Here is a 16,822-nt window from a genome sequence, read left to right on the forward strand (position 1 = left end):
TACAGCAGTCATTTGGGAGAACTTCTTACATCTTGCATTACCATACATTAACAGGGAGTTTGACACTTCACACATGAACAGAGTGTCTACAGGTATAATGTTTTTAGGTCTTTTTAAGACACACATTAATGAAATTCATGACAGATTTGTTTGGAAACAAAATCTTTTCCTTTCTTTAATAAGAACTGCAGGTAAGAGCAGGTAATATTTGGTCTAGCACACTTGTATGTTTGCAGTAGGATTAAGGTAGCTTTCTACAAACATTCTAATTTACCATAATCTGCAGTACAGAGAGAGAGAGAGAGAGAGAGAGAGAGAGAGAGAGAGAGAGAGAGATCAATTCAGTGACTTAACTTTTTCCCCCAAGCCCACTTTGCTGTATATTTATTTCAGTCCGGTCCCCTCACTTCACTGTTTTTTGTTTTTCTTTTTTAATCTAGTTGTATGTATTGAGTGAGTCTTATGAAACGTCAAACTCTGCCTACATAATGTACCAGCCATAATGTGGGGGGCGTTTCCCAGGGAACGTGCGCCTTTGTTTTTGCAGCTGCCGTGATTGGCGGGTTTTTGGCTTTGGACCAATGACAGAGCAGATCTTTGATGACGCAGAGGTTCGGTGCATTTTTGCGCGAAGGTGCAGAGCTTGGCGGACTGCCGGAGGAGAGCTGTGTGAGCGGAGGGCTGCGCTACCATCCTGACCCAGGCACTTCACGGTGAGAACAAAAAGTTCCTGTTTCCACATGGTTACCTAGACTTGGTGACAAATTAAATAAACCCATAAGTGATGATAGTGTGTTTTATGACGGTTTTTCACACATTATGTAGCATGGAAACGGACCAGATTGAGCATCACTGAGTCAGTGTCAAGTTTGACAACTAACTGTTATGGCCGCTACTCAGACATTAGCAAAGATTTGTTTTTGTTTTTGTTTTTTATTTTGCACATTTCACCTTGGCTTTTGTCTCGGTTTGACTATCTATATTCATATTGTAGTAGAGTTTTTTTTTTTTTTTTTATTCATGAAATGTACCATTAAATTTTAATTTATTACTTGTCAGGGGTAAGCGAACTAGAATTGTCCTTAAATGAGATTTAGCTAATTAAATAGTGACTAGCTAACGTTAGTTTGCTAATGTTGGTGAGGCAGCTTTTTGTGCATGTTATGAACTGAGATGGGAACATATTAAGTGCATTTTTACAGCTTCCCCAGCTTTTTTAGGGACTTCACTGAGGAGGCATCAGTGTCTGTTTGTTTGTTTGTTTGTTTGTTTGTTTGTTTTATCGAAACTGGCGCTGACTAATAAATGTGTGTGTGGTAAACTGAGAATGTCTGTCTGTCGGAGTTGTGTGAACCGCCTCTCCTCCTGCCCTAAGATGACATGCCTCTGCTGTGTGAGTTTGCAGCACTTGCTGGCGCGCAGCTGAGGCATGGGCGGGATGATGAACTTGTTTTGACTGCAGCGTGCATCCTGTGCAAGGGGGCGGTGTGTGTGTGTGTGTGTGTGTGTGTGTGTGTGTGTGTGCGCGCGCGCGTGCGTACACGCGCACATACACCTATTCACACCAACAAGCAGCAGCCTGTCACATTTGACCTGTGAAGGTGAAATGACTTTTTGACAGCTGATTAATCTTTATTTTGTCATGTTTTCTTCCAGTGATATCTGTGATAACAACTGCTGAAATGGCAAGTGGAGGTAGGTATAAACTAAGAGTTGGGTTTGATACGCAATGCTGGGTGCCCTTTTAATTTCGGTGGCAAAGAAACACAAGTGAGGCGACTACAGGTTACTTTAAGAGTAGTTTCAAACTTTAGAAGACCTTTAAGTGTAGTTTAATTGAAATGATTTAATAGTTCTGAAGAGTAGCATTACAGCAATGACAAACACATAATGCAGGTCTGTTAATTTAAAAGGCCAGTGTATCTGCATAGGCAGTGAACTGATCCCTGAGTGTGAAGCAGTCTGCATCACTGCTCTGTTTACACTTCTGAAGAACTGACTCCTAAAGAGCCACTTTGACCCCCCTCTTGACTAGCCTTTATTTTCTCACACATTATGTAAGGTCTAATTATTTGTTAAAGAGATGATAAGGCAGGTATTTATGGGAGGTTGTACATTTTGTCTGAGAATTTTTTTCTGCCATGTTTAAAGCACGATGGCCCCGATGATCGCTTGACCTTGTTTGGTAAAAATTCTGAAATGATTGGATCATAACCATTGCAAGGAAAGGTAGCCCACATAGTAGAGGAGTTTCATTATCAGAATGCATTAAGGCCAGTTCTATCTAAACATTTTACATGATTTCCCTCTTCTATAACTTGAATCAAATGTTGCACTCAATAACAGACACCAGAGCCCAGTGGTTATTTACACCATTATCTGCATGCAGAACAGCTCATCTCGCTATGCTGCTTTTAATTTATTTGTGTTTTACATGCCCTGCCCATTGGAATCCATCACAGAGATACAAGCTAGAGTAAGAGAGATAACCCCATGCCAAAATGTTTATATGTACAAAACTGAATATTTATGTCATTGTACTAATAAAATTGACTATAAAGAGAGAAATAAACTCTTGGCTTGTTTTTCCATTCAAAACTGATGGATTTGGATCTCTTGCAAGAAGTTTCGCTCAAAGTGGAAAGACAAAAGCAGCGAGACGGTGATGTATGTGTTGCCTAGAAATTTACCATGGGTGTGTGATATTTGGCTGCTCACACTGAAAATGATGTGGGTGCGTTCTTAGTGCCCACAAAAATTTCCCACAAAGAACTAGGAACAGGTGCTGGTTACCACATGCTGTAATGTTGGGTTACTACATTACTCTGTGACTAGTTATCTATCCTGATTATCTGTTTGTTAATTTAGGGATTTAGCAGTTATGGTCAATGTTGGTATTCAAGTCAGAAATTTGGTTACTGAGGGACAATTCATGCTGGTGTTTAACTTGAACGATCGCCTGCATTTGTGTACACTGACAGTCTCCTCCTTTGCAGAACTGCAGATTAAGGAGCTTGACAGGCGGACTTCAGGTGAAGCCTTTGAGGTCATCCTGAGCCCAGCAACCCCAGATGCCAAGAGCAATTTGCTGTTGTCCCCCTCCAGGAGAAAGGAAACGACCCTGGAGGAGATTCAGGAGAAACTGGACGCTGCAGAAGGGAGGCGCAAGGTATCTCCAGAAATAACATCAGTTGCTAACAGATGGGAATTAGCAAATGTAAAGTGCTGTTATCACTGAGCAGCACAACTAACCAGCCCACACATTGTTTTTAGAGTTTTAGATTTTTTTCCAGCTCAAGTTACATTAAATAGACTGGCCACAAACTCTTTCGTCACTTTGTCAGAGTCATGAGATTGAGGTGCTGAAACCTTTGGCTGACAAGCGAGAGCACGAGAAGTAATACAGAAGCAGGGATGGAAGTAACAAATTACATTTACTCTCATTACTGTTGCAAAGTTTTTTTGTGTACTTGTAGTTTTTAAAGTATTTTTTAAAAACTTCAATTTTACTTTACTTAAGCATGTTTATTTTGAGGTATTTCTGTTACAGAGTAAAAACAAACAAACAAACAGACAAAAAGTCTCCATGAACTACATGCCAGGAAATAACCTTTTGGTGAACTCTGATGTCAAACCGTGCCAAAACAGCAGTCAGTTACGGCCATGGGTGTATAAGCATGGTGGTGCATTGGCTAGCACTGCCGCCTCATGGCAAGAAGGGCCCCTCTGGGTCCTTTCTGTGTGGAGTTTGCATGTTTGCCCTGTGTCTGCGTGGGTTTTTGTCTGCCCTGTGATGGACCAGCGACCTGTCCAGGGTGTTTCCCCTGACTTTACTTTTACTCGAGTAAAATTTCACCATTGTAACAGTACTTTGGGTAAAATATTTAAGTACTCTTTACACTTATGTCCAGAAAGCCATGGAGGACAAAACCACCTCCAGCAAGATGGAACGGGCTGAGAAGATGAAGGCCAACAAGGAGAACCGCACTGCACAAATGGCAGCATTCAGTGAGAAATTGAAGGAGAAGGTAAAGCCATTTTGACAGGTCAACCTTCATCTTCATCTTCATTGTTGAAATAAATGAAAACTACATGATTTCTTTTCTTTTTTTTTTTTTTTTTTGAAATCTTAACAGGAAAAGAGGATTGAAGAAATTCAGAAGAACAGGAAGAAGACAAAAGGAGATATGTGATTTGTTTGTAATCATTTAAAACATTTTCTTGCATGTCCAAAGATATATTTTTTTGTTCACTGATGTTCACACAGTAAAATATTTGTCATATTAGTTTAGATTATGTTGTCCAAGTGTTCAGTGGTACCCAAAGTTATTTCAGCTGATGGTAATAATGAGATGCATGTTTTGTGGTAAGAGCTGTTTTTCCTGTAAGGAAGCATGCCAGTAACAATTTGGCCCTTAATATTGTAACAATAAAATGCAACTCAGTTTTTATAAAATGCAATAAAGATACTGTTCTCAAGAGGTTATTCCTTTTTTTTATGGATCTTGGACTGAAAGTTTTAGATCTTCTGTAGGATATTCAGGTTTTACCCATCAAGTATATATTCACAGTTGAATGTTTCTATCCTGATGTAAGGCATGTTTCATACAGGTAGTGTGTATAACTGCTCTGACATAGAAAGAGTTTGCATTCCATAGTATGTGATAAAGAAAAACAAAATCAGCACTGGGCTGTCATTGGAGACTTTTACTATCTGCTTGTAGTGAATGATGGAAACATACAGGAGTCCCATATTCATTTTTCCTTACTCTGCTGCCATCTAGTGGCAAATGCGATGTCAACCGTTTAGTGTGATTTTTGTACTTTTGATCAGCATCAGTTTAGGTCGGAGTGGAGGAGGGTATCACAGTTATGATCAAGTCGAACATTTTATTAAATTAGAGGCATCTTTCAACATGGGTCCAAATGAGGAATTTGATATTTTGCCATTGGAACCATGACTCCAACTTTTGTCATATTGGTATCTCCTAGCAGCAGGCCCATAACATACAGGTTCATCTCAAAAAATTAGATTATCATAAGAAAACCTCTTGTTTCCACAAATTAATTCAAAAAGTGAAACTGTGATATTGTAGATTCATTACACATTTAGAAGTTCCTTGAGGGGGAGAGACTGAACTGTTACAGTCCAGACGAGCTGGAGGTCACTATCAGTGCAACCTGGGCTTCCAACACACCTCAGCAGAGCCACAGGCTGATGGCCTCCATGCCACACCGCACTGATGCAGCCAGTCGTGCAAGAGGAGCCCTGACCAAGTATTGAGTGCATAAATGAACATGCCTTTGAGAGGGTCGACATTTCTGTATTATAAATCCTTTTTTTTTTTTTTTTAATTATTGTTTTTATGTAATATTCCAATATTTTGAGATACTGGATTTTTGGTTTTCATGAACTGTAAGAAAATCATCAAAATTAAAACAAAAAAGGCTTGGAATATTTCATTCCTAAAAACAGGGTTAGTGGTTAGGGTTAATGTGGGTTAGGGTTAATAAAAATAGGGTTAATAGGGTTAATAAAATATGTGATATGTTAATAGCATTAATAAAAATATATGAACGTTTCACTTTTTGATTTAAATTACGGATTTTTTTTGGAGATGCACCTGTATATATGTCTCAGGTGGATCAGGGGTTGAAAAATATGTATTAACCAACAACATAGATTTTGATTAATTAAAAATGAGAGCAAACTGACCCTGACCTAACTGGTCTATTTTGCCTTTACAACAGAAATTTGGTGAATTCTGTCTGCTTGAAGATTCGTTATCTTACCATTTCTAGCAGCTTGGTTGGAGCTCAGTAGTTGAAGGTGACTTCTCATGATATGGTCATCTCACTGAAGTACTTTTCACAGTCCAAGTTTAAGGTAAGATAGACTTTATTGAGGACATTCTTGGTCTTGTTTATACAATCCCTGCTGTTAGACTGAAAATTTTGAATAAATGATGTGCAAACATGCATTGCCAACGAAAAACTGCAGATAACTGACAATTTTATATTGAGTTATATGGTGAAAAAATCCCAGCACTCCTAGCCTCTGAACCTGTCAGGAATACACAAACTCTAAAAGACACACAGGAGCAAACACTTGCAGAAATTGCAGTTTATTCTGAGGGATTCTGAAATGCCAGCCCAAGGACTATTCTCGGTGCTCTTGTACCGGGTGTCAGGATGTTACAGGTGAGTGAGGTTGGCTGCTGCAGACAGCTTGGATACAACACTGTCCTATTTCCACCAAACTAGTCTCCTCACAATGAAACAGTTTGGTTGAGCCGTCAGCTGGACTGAGAGGTTTCCAAATCATGACGAAATGCCACAACACAGACAACACAGAGTAGCAATACCTTCTGTTTAACTCCAGACAGACAGTCTATTCATGGGTGATCAGCAGCAGCCTGTTGTCTATATCTACACCCAGGCAGTGGCTCGAGCCCACCAATGCAATGCTGAAATCATCCACAGTCACAGGGAAGTGCTTGCCAGTGGATCCAGATCTCTTCAGTTTTCTTAACATCAAGCATAAGATACTGTTTTTCATCTCTGGACAAATTCCGGATCTCACATTGTAATCAGTGATGTCAGTATCATCATACATGAGGCTTACAATAGCACCTGTCATTATAAATCATCTGCATAAATGATGGATAAATGAGAATATCCACAGACAAAAAATCATTTGCAGTAACTCATAAGACCCTAGTGTTAATGGCACAAGGCTCAGACAGACATTCAGCAGTCATATTTTATTATAAAGAGTGTGACAATAGTCTGTTTCAGTTTCTTGTAAAAATATGTTAAATTCCTGTCTAAATTGTGGCAAACATAGGCCGGAGGGTTCTCTGTTTTACAGCTAGTTGCGCTAATCTGTTGAATGCATTATTAGTGGTGGTGAGTATGAAAGCTGATTTCAGTCTCTGGGTGTTTATGTATAATGCCAGCTGGCAAATAGCTTTTTTTTTTTTTTTTAATTAAAAAAAATTAACCCTCAGGCCATTCATTGCAACAAAGGTCATAGCAAAGAGACCAGAACTGTTCCAATGTCTGAAAGGTTTCTTTGGGGCAAGTTTATAACTGCTCTACTTTCTCCCACAGACTTATACACACAGCTCAGAAAATGAAACACCATCTGTATGCCAGCTGATGGGTGCAATGTTTTATTTAAGGAAATCACAGATGCCATCAGAGCTTGTCAGTTTGTTTGCATTTACTTGCCCAAATGCGTTGATGACAGACATGCAGTGTCTCGCATGTCATCCACATGTCAGCACTGTCATTCAGCACCATGCCATGTTCAGAGAGGCTGTGTCAAGCTGCTGTCTAAAGCTGAACAACTTGTTTGGGTTTGTCAGTTCTACAGCATGTAAACTATATTATGTGCATCGTTTTTCATTCAAAATGTTGGAAATTTATAATGGGATCTTGAGCTTTCTGGCTTTATTGTCTATTCAATATTAATAGGCATTTATTTGCCATTGCAAATGGGGAAATGCATGTTTGATACACTGAGGTAGTTTATATGACATTATGTTCTCATTTGATATGGCAAAGTATCATTGGTACTGTTTAAGAAGCCGTATCACTCTGAGATATTAGAAATGGGATCATTAAAAAACAAACACAATTATTTCCTAGCTGCAACAGGCCTGTAGGACAGACTGGGTTAACGCTGAAGGGTATTTGCACATGCATGAGATGCATAGTTAGTCACACATAGCTGTCTGTGTCAGGATGAGCCCGTGTTGCTCGGCAGGGCAGCACAGAACCGTCTTTGTCAGCTTTTTGGAGAAAACTGAGCTGGACTCATCAACCCATTAGCCTGTTGGTCTCATGGTTAAGTCAGTGTCTTGCGACTCTGGCAGCACCAGAGACAACGGCTGGGAGGCCTAGAGCTCCAAGATGCTTTTTCTAGCTTGTGTTGGGTTTCCGCAGCAAATCTAGTCATGATCCCAATTTACTGTGCAGACAAAGTTTTATTAAACATCAATTTTGTCTGTCTTATCCAGTGTTATGAATCTGCTCTGTGAGTCTGTATTGTCGTTCATGCTCTCTGAAGTACAACCTTACAGGCTACGCATTGGCTATTTAAATATAAAGAGACAGTCCCACGTCTAAAAATACAGTGTGAGATGCATTTGAATGTTTCATCTGTTGGATTTGTTCAACAGAGATGTAGGTACTGAATGTTTGCAGTTTATCCTGTGGTGGATTACTACCTAAAACATACCAAAAATCAAGTCACAAACACACCCTTTTTCTCTGTTTTGGGATATCATACAGTGAGTGGGATGGGTCTGAATCAGCATACAATGCAGATCTTTCACGGACTGACTGTCTAACAAAGCAACATTGTTACTCTAGCCCGAGGCAAAGGAGAGCAGAGGGCATAAAACTTTCCAGACAACTTTGACCACACTTGTCACTTAGGATAAGTGCTTGTTTTGGTAACCAAATGAGATCCATTGTGCTATCACTATTATTTGGAAGCCAGCCAATGGCATACCAGAAGCCAAAACCTGGGTTAGTACATAGGAGCAGGTCCACAACTCAAATCCTTACAAAAAAGGCTTACAGTAATCCTATAATACATTTATTTAAAAAAAAAAAAAAAAAAAAAAAAAAAAAAGACGCTTTACAAACAATAAAACAAGTCCCTATAGCCATATCATATAAAGGTTATGGTAGGAATATTATACAGAAATATGTGGTAGATAAAAATATACACTAAGGTCACTATTAAGTTACAGCATATATCACAACGTCCCTATAGGAATATTATATGAACACTGTGGCAATTTTTTCCTAAGGGGAAGTATGGCAGCACCAGCCAGCCTGGTTGTAAACTCACAAATTAATCCATCTGATATTGTGAGGCGCATTATATAACAACCTGGTCATTACAAATAGGGCAGCCAGAAGCCTAATCTGACAGAATATCCTCATATCAGTGCTGCGCTACCCCTATACTCTTGTGACAGTGAAAGAGGATCTGTGGAGAATGGGCTGGCTATCCGGTATGGGCCAGGCATTGGCCAACATTATCTGTGAAGACGCAGAAACCGAGCAGCACGGCGTTTGCTGATTGGCTGAACGAACTGCTTTTCAAAATGCCCTCGTATCGTCGCCTCCCAGCAGCGGTGATGGGAGAGCCGGTCTGATAGGCGCTGCTCCCGTCACAGAGTCACCCCTTTCTCAATTCCGTCAAACAATGCTCCATATATCCCACATGTTTTTGAATCGTTTGGTAAATGCAAAATTGAAGACTTTTAATTGATTCGGCTGTCTACAGGTAAGCCCATTTTAGCTTGTCTTAGTTTAACAGTGCATGTCTCCTGTTATTATTTTTTTTTCCGCCGGTGGCTCAGCATGATATGCGTTCAAAATGCGCCGTGAACGCCAAACCTTTCAGTTTCCATTGATGTGCAGAGCTATCCTCAACCTTCACAGCTTCATTGTATCGTGTGCACGCTGCGACGTACAGCACTGAAGCCGAGCGCGATTGCAAATTCCGATGAAACCTTGAAAATCTTGATTTTTTTTTTTTTTTTTTTTTTTTTTTTTGGACACCACCAACACGAATTTTAATTGGATGTTGTTCACGAATGGGTGCTTAATTGCGTACAGTTACAGTGTCATTAGGCCTGCAGGCCCGTGGTTAACATCCACAATCTGGAACATTCTTACTGGTCACAGCCGAGCATGTTTTTTTTCACGTATAAATATTTTAAAAGCCTGCAAGCCATGAGCCCATATAGGAAGCTGAGGGTGGGGACATGTTGGATGGGGTTATGTTACGTAATCTCTTCCCATTCATCGCTCCACGCCTTTCCCTGCCGTGCACCGAGGTTCATCTCACAGAGCCTATTTTCTCCCTGGGAAACTGCTTCCTTCCTCTCCTGTCTGCCTTCCCCTTCCCCTTCCCATTTGTACAGCAAAGGCTAAAATAAGATGAACTCATAAGGATCTATGGCATGCTCCCTATCAAATGTCAGATTAAGATGAATGATGCTTAATGAAAACACTGTTCTCGGTTTTATAATGAGAGGGCGCTCGAGTTCTGCTGCTGATTACCATACCACAAAACCAGTGTAATTTGCTTTTCCCCCCTCAACTATCCCTGCAGAGTGCATGTTAGAGAGCAGTGATAAGAATATCAGCTTTGATTGTGTCACAGATATTGGTCGTGGTATAACATAATAATTAGAAAAAACACATCTGTATTTCATGAAGATCATCCTAAATATTATCAAGTCAGCTTTTATCATTTTGTGAGAGTGAGAGTTAGCATATAATGAGTTATTTTAATGACATTAATCTAGGATACAAATTAAGCTGTTTCCCCCCCTACAAATCTTAAATGTACAGCCTAAGAATTCAGTTTAGCTTGATTTAGAGAGAGAGAGAGAGAAAAAAAGAGGGAGGCAGACCAGGACCCTGCCAATCCAACGGGTAGGCGTGAAGAAAATATTACCTTCAAGTCAGGGTATCATGTGTCAGGTCATTTTCCTCTCTGCCAATCTCCTCTTGTCAAGCTCTGAAATTATTTCGCAGGATAGCTCCCCTGCTATTTTAAGGCATGTAGGTGTTATTTGCAGTGATGTGATAGTTTGTGGTAACTTGTTGAGTGAACATATTGCTAGACAGAGCAGTATCAAAACATATGCCAAACTACACATTTCCTAGGTTCAATCTTCATAACATAAAGTGGACCCTGGAGTGAGGGAAGAAGATGGCCAGGAATAGCCACACTCATAAAATAAAATGTACTGCCAGGTTAAATAGAAAAGATACATGTCAGATATTAGCCTAGGTGAACCTTTGGGTGACTGCTGATTAAAGTGAATAAGCAAATAAAACTGAGATTGCACTGAAATTCATGTGGCCATTTTATTTTTCATTTCACATAAAAGGTATAAATACCATTCAAGCTGCTATACAGTGTTTCCCTTACAGGTGTACAGGCCTGGTGGACCACAAGGCCAATGAGCCCCCCCCCCACCAAACCAACAAATTGTTTTATTTATTGTTTTTCTAATGACCAAAATACCACTGATCACTTAAAAAATCAACTTCCATGCCAAATATTCATGCATTTGCATATCAATAATTTGTGATTTGTCTTGTATGAGTAGGGTGCCAGGCTTCACACAACTCTCGACTGCTGTTTGTTGCAATAAAAACCCACTCTGTAGGCTAATTTAATAAGTAAGCAAATAAAACCAAATTTTAACTTGTCAGTGAAGCCTCAGAGACAACCTACAAGGAAACCACTTAGAGGGATGGAGATTTCAATAAATGGCCTCCCGTGGTAAAAATTCCCTGTGATGATGCCATAGTGAGTTTTTTTTTTTCTTCAAGCCCAGAGAAATAAAGCAAAGCATTGAATCATGTAGAGAGTTCATTAGTGCAAGATCAGAGGAATGTTATCTTATTAACTTGTTACAACCTATTTCTATGCATTAAAAGTGCCTCTAAATAAACATGCTTTTGTTGTGATCTCTTTTAAGTCTTGAATACACAGAGAGAACAGAAATTTGAATGCCAGTGCCGATTGGAGTGCCCTTCGACTGAAGTCTTTCGCAAAACAGATAAAGGTTTTCTCCGTCTTTCTCTTTTATATAGGAAGTAAAAGTAATGTTACCAGTTGGTTTGGCTTGGAGAGTCACTGTTTCTTTGGTTTTGGAGGATTCAGGATTCTCAAACAGGGCAAAGTGACTTTAAAATCATTTCACTTTTGCCTGTTATTACATTTACTTTGAATATATCCTTGTATGGAATTGTATTCAGCTTCCGGTAGCTCTTGGTTATTACTTACTTATTTACTTAAACTTGATTTTTTTGAGAACCTTCGACTACATGAAAATAGCTGAGCGAGTAAATGTTAATATTAGAGTCCACTGTCATATTTGTCAAGCTGTTATTTTGCCTGTGTGTAATCACGGATATTAAAAGCTGAGAATGAAAGCCTCAGTGTCAAAGGTGATGGCGCACCACTAGGGCAGTGACTCTTGGATGTTCACTTCTTTTGATTTCCTGTGGTGTGCTGACAAACTAAAATATTCCTCCAAAGTGACACATAATTTTCCAGTGCAGATTCAAGGCTAAGGAACCCATTCAGAAGCACCAATCTACGAAAAGGTCCCACTGGAAATCAAATGACTTATACAAGGGAGGAAAAATCTTATTTTGTTCAGGTGGTCAGTGGAAAAAAAAAAAAAAGTTAAATTGGCACGAAAATGGATTTGTTAGATTGCCAGGACCTGCACTATGTAGTTCCTGCCAGCAAACAGTGTGAGAGAGAAAAGTGACTTCCAATAATTTGATAAGCTTCTGTTTTTGCGTTATTGATTTTTATCAAAACATCAGGGACATTCAGCACTACTACAAGTGAGGATGAAGTATTCTGAGGAAAAATTGTATTCGAAAATAATGTCAGTCAAATGCTTCTCCAAATAACCAAATACCACAAGAACTGTTAGTATTTAGTATTTTTTTCATGTTCACCCTAATTTGAGGATTAGTAGTAGGAGCATACAGGCACACATTCACACACACAAACACAGATGTAGAGTTGACAGCAGCTCGAGGTCAGATAGATAATGACTTAATGACTGTGTTGGTTCATTTTCTCCACACTCCTCTCCCACCTCCAGTTTGCCATGGCGACGGTGGTGATGGAGCAGATTGGTCGCCTCTTCATCAATGCCCAGCAGCTGCGTCAGATTCCTCAGCTGTTGGAGTCAGCCTTCCCCACACTGCCTTGCACTGTGAAGGCCTCTGACGTTCCCTGGGTATTTCGCGAGCCTCACATCCTCACTGGCTACAGGCAGCCGGACCAGAGCTGGCGCTACTACTTTCTCACGCTCTTCCAAAGGCACAACGAGGCGCTCAATGTGTGGACCCATCTGCTGGCTGCCCTCATCATCCTGGTGAAGTGGCAGGAGATCTCAGAGACTGTTGATTTCTTGCGGGAACCTCACGCTCAGCCCCTCTTCATTGTTCTCCTGGCAGCTTTCACCTACCTCTCCTGCAGCGCTCTGGCTCACTTGCTCTCTGCCAAGTCTGAGCTCTCCCACTACACTTTCTATTTCCTGGACTATGTGGGTGTTGCTGTCTACCAGTACGGCAGTGCCCTTGCACACTTCTATTATGCCATAGAGGGAGACTGGCACACAAGGGTACAAGGGTTTTTTCTACCCGCTGCAGCTTTCTTTGCCTGGCTTTCTTGCCTAGGCTGTTGCTATGGCAAATATGCCAGTCCTGGGCTGCCCAAGTTCGCCCACAAGCTTTTCCAAGTGGTGCCGTCAGGCCTGGCCTACTGTCTGGACATCAGTCCTGTGGTTCATCGCATCTACAGCTGCTACCAGCAGGGCTGCTCAGACCCGGCTGTGGCCTACCACCGCTACCAGGTGCTCTTTTTCCTGATCAGCGCCTATTTCTTTTCCTACCCGCACCCAGAGTGTTGGTTCCCTGGGAAGTGTGACTTCTTCGGGCAGGGCCACCAGATCTTTCATGTGTTCCTGGTGCTGTGCACCCTGGTGCAAGTTGAGGCTCTGCGCATAGACTTCACAGAGCGCCGTCCCTTGTATGAGCAGCTCCATGGTGATCTTGCCCACGATGCCATCGCACTCTTCATTTTCACTGCCTGCTGCAGTGCTCTAACTGCTTTTTATGTGCGCAAGCGTGTGCGCACAGCTCTCCATGAGAAGGAGGAGTAAGAGGTGACAAGAAGGAAAATCTAATTAATATTACCCTTGAGTGAGAGCAAAAATGAAAATAATTAAATGTTCATGTTCTTGAAAGTTTCCAGTTTGTGACAGTGACATATGATTAGTTCTTCTTTTTGTGGTCTGCCAAACTACAGTAACTGGCAAATTATTATTAATTGTGTTTTTGTGACTTTGAAGAAAAGGGGAATCTTTTAATTTGTCTGTAGCAATACAGATAGTACTTACACACTGCGAAAAATTTCCACAGATGGTAAAATGAAGGACAAAAATGGTCATGGACAAAAATTGGTGGCTTTATTTGTCATAATAATTTTGAAATGCCTCCTCTTTTACTAGTCTGCAAAGTTGTTTTTCCCATACAAAAATATATCTGCTATAGAGGTAGGCAGAAAAATTACATCGGTAACTTAAGATGCCTTTAACCCAATGAGAAGTGCATATTCAGGATGATCTGACTGTCCTAATCTAGTTGTGCATCTCATATTTTGCCAGTATTTGTTTTTACAATTTACAGTTCCATGATATTTGGTATAATGCAGTCAGGTAATGATTCTTGATCTACCTTTCTGACAAGCTATCCCCATGCTTTTCTTTCTGCCTCTTTTTGGGATCAGTGCAGAAATGATGGCATTTAAATATATATATATACACATATATATGTATTTATTTATTTATCAAGGCACTCAAACATTTTACCACACATTAATGTCCTAAAAACATTCTGGGGAAGCTGAGAACCCAAATTTGCAAACCAAACTTTGTACCAATTATCTAAAAGGAGGCTTCTCTCTATGACGGCATTGTATTGAATGATGTTGGAAATGAGGCTGGCACTCAGTACTGGTTAATGTATGGAATTGTGTGCCCAAGATTACTGATGTCTGTTAGTTGCTGTGACAATGTTATTGTTTTGTATTCAAAGGGCTGGAACTTCAGCTTTTGCCTTTTCACACCCCCTGATGTCAATGCCTTTATGCGTGTTGTTTCTTTATTGATTGATCAGACACGACTCACAACGGCCGTGTCAGGTTGTGGTGTTCTGCTTTTTGTATATTCCTTTTACGTATGAGTATGTTTGTGCCTGTTTGCATGTCCTTAAGTATATAGATGTTAGTGTGTGGATCAGATGTGAATGTCTATGAAAGCTAAGCCTTGCACTTCTTTTTAAAAATGTAAATCAGCTGAATTTCTCAAGGAGGCCACTCATACTCCATGTTCTCCCTGCCTAACTGCACTCAATACTGAATGCCCCTTTCTGGCACGTTTATAGGTGCAATAAGAGTACATTCAGTGCATTCTTACTTTGCAGCATTCTTTCAGAGCAGTTTGGTATTAAGAGCCCTCCTGCCCATTCAAAATTTAATGACTATGAATACATCACTTCATACTGCAGCTCTGTTATTAGTCTTTGTTTTCCCCTTTGTTTGATGGCTTCTTTGTTATGAAATATCATGCAGTTATGGCTCACAGATAATGTCTCTTTAGATTTTTATCTCACAAAAATCTTAAATGCTAATGTCAGAAATCATCTGTTAATGATGACAGCGTTCTCTGTTCATGACAGTGTTAATGTGCCAATGAATCTGTTATTGCTTCAGTGACGGTACTGCTAAAAGATGAACTCAGAGACAGAGTGTCAGAAGCAACGGGCGTGTTAAATGATGTCCCAGTGAGACTGCATACCATGTTATTGATGAGCTTTAACCTTAACAACCCAAAATATGAACCTTGTAACTGTTAACTTGACATTACTGACCTGAACTCATCGTGCACTGCCTGAATCAACACTGTATAAAGAGGGTGACACTGGCTATATTTACAGGCATGGAGAAATCCTTTCTGTTTGGGTTTTCAATTAATTTGGAGTTAGGTTATTTCTTAGAATTAGCTGGGTAAGGTCATAGTTGGATTATGAGACACTCTATTAAGATGCATCACTTATTCCATTATGAAATGGGTTACTGTTGCATGTAAACATCTTCCACCTTTTTCACCTCCTGGTGTTGCACAAATTCAGACTTGTGCAGGGTTCAGTATTGGATAATGAAAAACAAGATTCCCCCTCAACTCTTTAACTTTGACGTACATGCAGTCTGTGGCAAGGCCTCATTATACTCATAATGCGGTGCAACTTGTCAAATGAGGCCTGTGTCTTGCGAAAGTTTTATTGTCATTCTGTATCTGTAAACTGTAGTATAATCCCACCAGACCTGCCTCCCAGCTTCCATCCAGAAATGTCAGGTATTCCCTGCTGGCATTATCAGTAGATTTCTAGCACGGAAAGTATATTTCAGCTGCAGCTATATCCTGGTGTCCTTGACCTCCATTATTCATTATAGTAAAAAGCATATTTGACTGCAACATCAGGTGATTTACCAAGAGGTTTTTCTCCCATACATTACAAATTGTGTAATATTGCTTGCAGCTGTCAATTTATTTTAAAACTTTCATTTGGTGATTCAGGGAAATCGGTCAATCACATATAATTAAAACTGCATGTGAAATGGCTCAATAGTAATACTGAATTAACCAGAATATGGCCCGTACTCCGTAACTCCATGCATGTAAATGTAGCCACTGATGTCAGCCAGGGTTGCCCTGTATTCCCAGCCAACCTCGAAGCAAGGGTGAGAGGGACCAGAATGTCTTCTGCCTATAAAAAATACAATGTGTGATACTGACTGTACTAATATTGTGGTATTTAAGAAAATAAAGTGTTATAGTAACTTCCATTTCTCCTGTCATTTTTTTTCCAAGGTTAGGCATGAAAGCAGATTCATTTACATAAAATTCAGATTGCTGGAGCTCTCATAGTAATAAAGTGTGATATTCACTCATTTACTGTGCTTGAAAAATCACATTTGCACCCTGAAAGGTCACTGTCAGAGTGCTCCACAGACCAGTGAGTCTTGCTAACTTAAAAACTACACTTTCCAGTCATTACAGTTGACAAAGAAAAATTTTAATGCAGATTTTTACTTATAGTCCCATCTGCAATGTTGTATATCATATGGTATATATGTGGAAGGTGATCAGTTTTATCACCAGACCTGCTAATGTCAGAGTAATGGCCC

The 16,822-nt window shown here is 40.0% G+C and overlaps 2 protein-coding genes across 2 annotated transcripts; both read left to right on the forward strand.

Moving 5' to 3' along the window:
- The first annotated feature begins 620 nt into the window (after nucleotides 1-620).
- stmn1b (stathmin 1b) lies at nucleotides 621-4,476 on the forward strand. Its single transcript, XM_030073443.1, has 5 exons — nucleotides 621-713; nucleotides 1,657-1,695; nucleotides 2,997-3,169; nucleotides 3,912-4,028; nucleotides 4,137-4,476. Exons 2-5 carry the CDS (start codon nucleotides 1,683-1,685, stop codon nucleotides 4,191-4,193), a joined length of 360 nt encoding a protein of 119 aa, XP_029929303.1. The 5' UTR covers nucleotides 621-713; nucleotides 1,657-1,682; the 3' UTR covers nucleotides 4,194-4,476.
- Nucleotides 4,477-9,165: 4,689 nt separating this feature from the next.
- Nucleotides 9,166-16,480, forward strand: paqr7b (progestin and adipoQ receptor family member VII, b). The gene is made up of 2 exons (XM_030073420.1): nucleotides 9,166-9,307; nucleotides 12,672-16,480. The coding sequence occupies exon 2, from the start codon at nucleotides 12,678-12,680 to the stop codon at nucleotides 13,734-13,736; it is 1,059 nt and encodes a 352-aa protein (XP_029929280.1). The 5' UTR covers nucleotides 9,166-9,307; nucleotides 12,672-12,677; the 3' UTR covers nucleotides 13,737-16,480.
- The last annotated feature ends 342 nt before the right edge of the window (nucleotides 16,481-16,822 follow it).

This window comes from Myripristis murdjan, chromosome 16 (assembly GCF_902150065.1).
Source record: "Myripristis murdjan chromosome 16, fMyrMur1.1, whole genome shotgun sequence".
NCBI lineage: Eukaryota > Metazoa > Chordata > Actinopteri > Holocentriformes > Holocentridae > Myripristis > Myripristis murdjan.